The sequence below is a fragment of the Electrophorus electricus genome, chromosome 8 (assembly GCF_013358815.1).
Source record: "Electrophorus electricus isolate fEleEle1 chromosome 8, fEleEle1.pri, whole genome shotgun sequence".
NCBI classification, from domain to species: Eukaryota; Metazoa; Chordata; class Actinopteri; order Gymnotiformes; family Gymnotidae; genus Electrophorus; species Electrophorus electricus.
In genome coordinates, this window is record NC_049542.1 from 13,095,896 (window position 1) to 13,100,122 (window position 4,227).

General features: G+C 41.6%; 1 protein-coding gene across 1 annotated transcript; it reads right to left on the minus strand.

Moving 5' to 3' along the window:
* Positions 1–518: 518 nt before the first annotated feature.
* evx1 (even-skipped homeobox 1) lies at positions 519–3,132 on the minus strand. The gene is made up of 3 exons (XM_027014977.2): positions 2,769–3,132; positions 1,357–1,592; positions 519–1,055 (listed from the first exon to the last, which is right to left on the minus strand). Exons 1-3 carry the CDS (start codon positions 3,130–3,132, stop codon positions 519–521), a joined length of 1,137 nt encoding a protein of 378 aa, XP_026870778.2.
* Positions 3,133–4,227: the final 1,095 nt, after the last annotated feature.

A 4,227-nucleotide genomic window follows, 5' to 3' on the forward strand; every position in this document is an offset into this window, starting at 1 on the left:
TTCTCCCTTTCGAATACATCAGCCCTTAATTCCCCTCGCATCTGCACATTTCGGCCTGCTACCGGGACCGAGCGTTCATGCGGGAGGAATAATGAGACCGGACTCAGTTAACGAATCCTCTTGTTAAAAGATGAAAAACATCTTTTGTAGTACTAAAGGAAACCATATGTAGGTCAGTTTGGATATGTAAGCAGAAAAAGAATAAATTATAATAAACATTTATTCTTCATTAATTTCAGTACTGGGCAATTTTCTAATTCCTTTCGATCTACAAGGGCAGTGGAATTATATTCTCTCTTAAAAGTCTTTTTATGCAGATCTACTTTGTGATATTATTATCATATCCTTGTTAAATTAGCCTTCCATTATGCAAAGTCTAGGTTCATGATCAGAAATTCTACTCGGTTCATATATTTGCATAGCAGACTGTGGGTGGTTGGCGCATAGAGTTTGGGTCATTCATGCTTTTTTTTTCATTTGTGACAGAATTGCCAGCAAGTGGTCAAGGTCCAAAAGTTTTATCTAGTCAGTGTCAATTCCTCCCTCTGATCCAAAGAAACAGAAGATGATTTGCTGAGAACCGCCGGCGAGAATGTGAGGAAGGAATCAGCCCTAGTAGTGGGTGAACACGAGAAGTCTGCGTTAGTCGATCTCTGTGGAATCCCGTTTGTCTGATTGGCTGAGTGACACGCGAGACAGGAGCACGGGCTGCCACCTGGACCAAGACCGTGACCTGGGCTTGGATATAGTGAAGGGTGTCTGAACGCGCACAGTAGCTCCGGACGCGGGTATGGATGAGAAAGGACCCGGAAACTGTCCAGTGAACGTAAGGGGCTGGCGAATGGCCCGCCAGCTGCGGAGGCCGAACCCGCGGACATTCCGCTCAACGGAGAATAATAGGGCAAAGGCAGATGCGATGGAAACGGATAAGGGAGGTTTCCCGTGGCAGCTGCTTGGCTCATCATATAGGTGTAAAAAGCGGGGTCGGCTGGGTGAGGCCATGTCATAGCCAGCCGTTGGCGCTTGTCCTTCATGCGTCTGTTCTGGAACCAGACCTGAAATCAAAACATTTAAAACACTTAAATACAGCAGTCAGTTGAACAAGCCTTCGTGAAAAATAAAATTACCGTTATCAGAGCGTACGTTTCACGCTTTCAGTTTCTAAAACATCCGTTGTTATTTGGCTACAACCAATGCAAAGACGTGCCAGTGACCAAAACTTTAATTCTGTTTAATAGACAGCTTCGCTTTGTGGCAGAAATAACATTCCCAACCTCTTATTATTTAGCTGCTTCGTTACTTATTGTTCATTTTTTTAATACAAGGACCTGTCATCAAAATTGGATTTTACTGTACCTTGATGGTTGTTTCTGGAAGATTTAAGGCGGCTGCCAGTTCACACCTGCGTGGACGGGACACATAATTCTCTCGATAAAATTCCTTTTCTAGTCGAGCTATTTGCTCCCTAGTAAAAGCTGTTCGGTATCGCCGAATCTGGTCAGCACCGTATGAAATGGTACTTGGGCTCGTGCCCATTTTCCCGCCGTCCACACCGCTCTCGTTAATGTGGCTCGGAGACTCCTTTTCACATCCTGTAGGAATTAAAAGCATATCAGCTTCAGGCCCACTGGTTCTGTGTCAAGCTGTAAGCTTTCCCACTATTCCTATTGAATTATATAATATATGGCTTGTACAATTACATGTACAGGTGTTTTTCTGTTTTAAAATTAGACTAATCAATTTCTGTGGTATTGTAGTACACCAAAGCATTCAAATTAAAACCATATGATCGAAGCTTATTAACAAACATATTATGAAGCTTCCTGACTGTCCGCTATCTTACAATGACATTTTTATTATTATTATTATTATTATTATTATTATTATTATTATTATTATTATTATTATTATTATTACCACTACTACTACTACTACTACTACTACTACTACTACTACTAGTAGTAGTAGTAGTAGTAGTTTTGGTATTAATAATAAGATTATTATTATTATTATTATTATTATTATTATTATTATTATTATAAATAATAGCCTGTGTAAAAAGGGAATACTGTTAATTCAGTTTCTCACCCTCTTTACATTAATGTCTACTAACAGGTTCTATATCTGTTTTAACTCAGGAAGTAGATAAAAAAAGATCAAAGCAGTTTGTTTTCATTGATAGTCCAGTGATGATCCCTCACAGTTCTTATATGGGGCACATTGAGATGGAGAGTGGTACGTATTTCTGTTTTGTAAGTTTGGTGTGCTAAAATGTTCTTTGAACAGAATCCTTCGTCAACTGACAGGGTCATCACCACAAACCACGGTAACATGCTGTAGCGTGCAGCCTGTTTAAATACCATTGTGGGTTGAGCCATTGTTAAATTTCTAACAGAACAAAATGTTTGCAGCTTGAGATTCAGTTGTATGTGTTGTATACGTATCTAATATATGTAGTTTATAGCAGCACGATAATGCGACATCTCGTTGAACGCTTCACGTGTACTGTGGTTTGGTAATTATCTCAATTCAGAACGCAGCAATCGAACACTTTGTCACCAGCCTAAAAGCATGTGGTAGGGTACATTGATTAAACGATTATATCCCTCATTTTTAAATTATGCATGAATTCGTATTTGAAACATATTAATAAATATTAACCGATATGTTGCTAATGATACATGACGCATTATTAAGTTTACTGTGTGTGTGTGTGTGTGTGTGTGTGTGTGTGTGTGTGTGCGTGTGTGTGTGTGTATTTTCTATACCTTGTTCTGCAGGGTAGTCCATGCTTTCTGGGGTGCAACTGACATCTATCTCCTCGTAGAAGTCCGATTCTGCGTCGGAGCTGCTGGCTTCGTTGTTGGGGAGATCTGAGGGCTCCCTTTCCTGCGCGGAGGACTTGGTTGTCTGCCTCATTTCCTCACATGTGCCGCTCCGCTGTTCCTCCCTTGCTTCGTGCATTCTGTCTCGTGTGTAAGGAAAAGAGTCTGGGTTCTGGCAATTCCGGTGTGTCGGCTTGTCCTGTTGCTCGCACATAAGGTCGCTAGCAATCTCGGACACCGTCCTGGATGCCGGTGTGCCAATCTGACCTCCCTCTGCGCGTATCAGCGTGTCTTTTCTGCCTTCCATGACCGTTACACGCGGTGTGAACGTATTGCCAAATCCTGTGGAACCTACACAGAGGTCGATCGCAGCGTGGAAAACAGAGGAGACGCAGTCAGAACTGCAAACGTGCTGGCCGTGCGTTGCAAGCTATCGAGAGTGCTGCACGAGCTCTGGGACGGATCACCATTGCCCTCTCTCTCCTCTGGAGCTGTCATTCTTAATAGGGTAGTCGTCATAATAGAAGGCTAGGTGACGCCACGCGTCGATTCGAAGTGAATAAACAACAAGGGTAAGCCGCGCAGCAGGGGGTGAATCAAAGGCTAGGCTTGAAAAAAAAAACGCGCAAGGACGTAAGTAAGCCAGCATGTTACAGGTCTGGGGAAGAAACGAAACCCATCGTTCAGAAACGACATAATGGCGAATAAAAATGGAAATTCCACAAACTGTTAGTTATAGAATTAAAACCTTTTTTTAGTCTAAACTATGCCAAAATGAACTTCGACGCGACTTGGAAATTTACGCATTTCTCCACGATTCGTTTTCTCAGGAGAAATGTCTTAACTATATATATACATGTCTTAACTATATAACATTAAGTCAAACATCATCATGGACCGTATAGATTAGGTGACGTTTAGATTATATTAAAATATCTCTGGCAACACATCTGAAACAATGCAGTAATTTCCCTTTTTTGGCCTTTGTAAAGAAAGGCTAAATGTTACAAATCCATTATATCCTAAAATAGTTGTATGGGGATCGTTTAAAACTATAGAGCAAACATTTAGGTAGTTAGAAAGGAAACCCTCACCGTTACGTGGGGCTATTATACGTCTCGTGTGTCGTGCTGCGTGTTTGTATTGGTATATAAGACAGATTTTCTTCCGCAGGACAGTGGCACGCTACCTCGATCATCATTTTTTCACTGGAGACTGAAAGGAGGTGGTTTCACACTGTGCGTGCGTGCGTGCATGTGAGTGTGTGTACCTGCTGGGTTGAACAGGATAAAAACCTGTTTGTATTTTAGGCTGGTAACATTTGCATGCACGAGAGGAATTTAAATGCGGCAGAAATAATAGAAGTCACTAAGATAGTCATTTTGGTGGGTTGGGGGTAAAA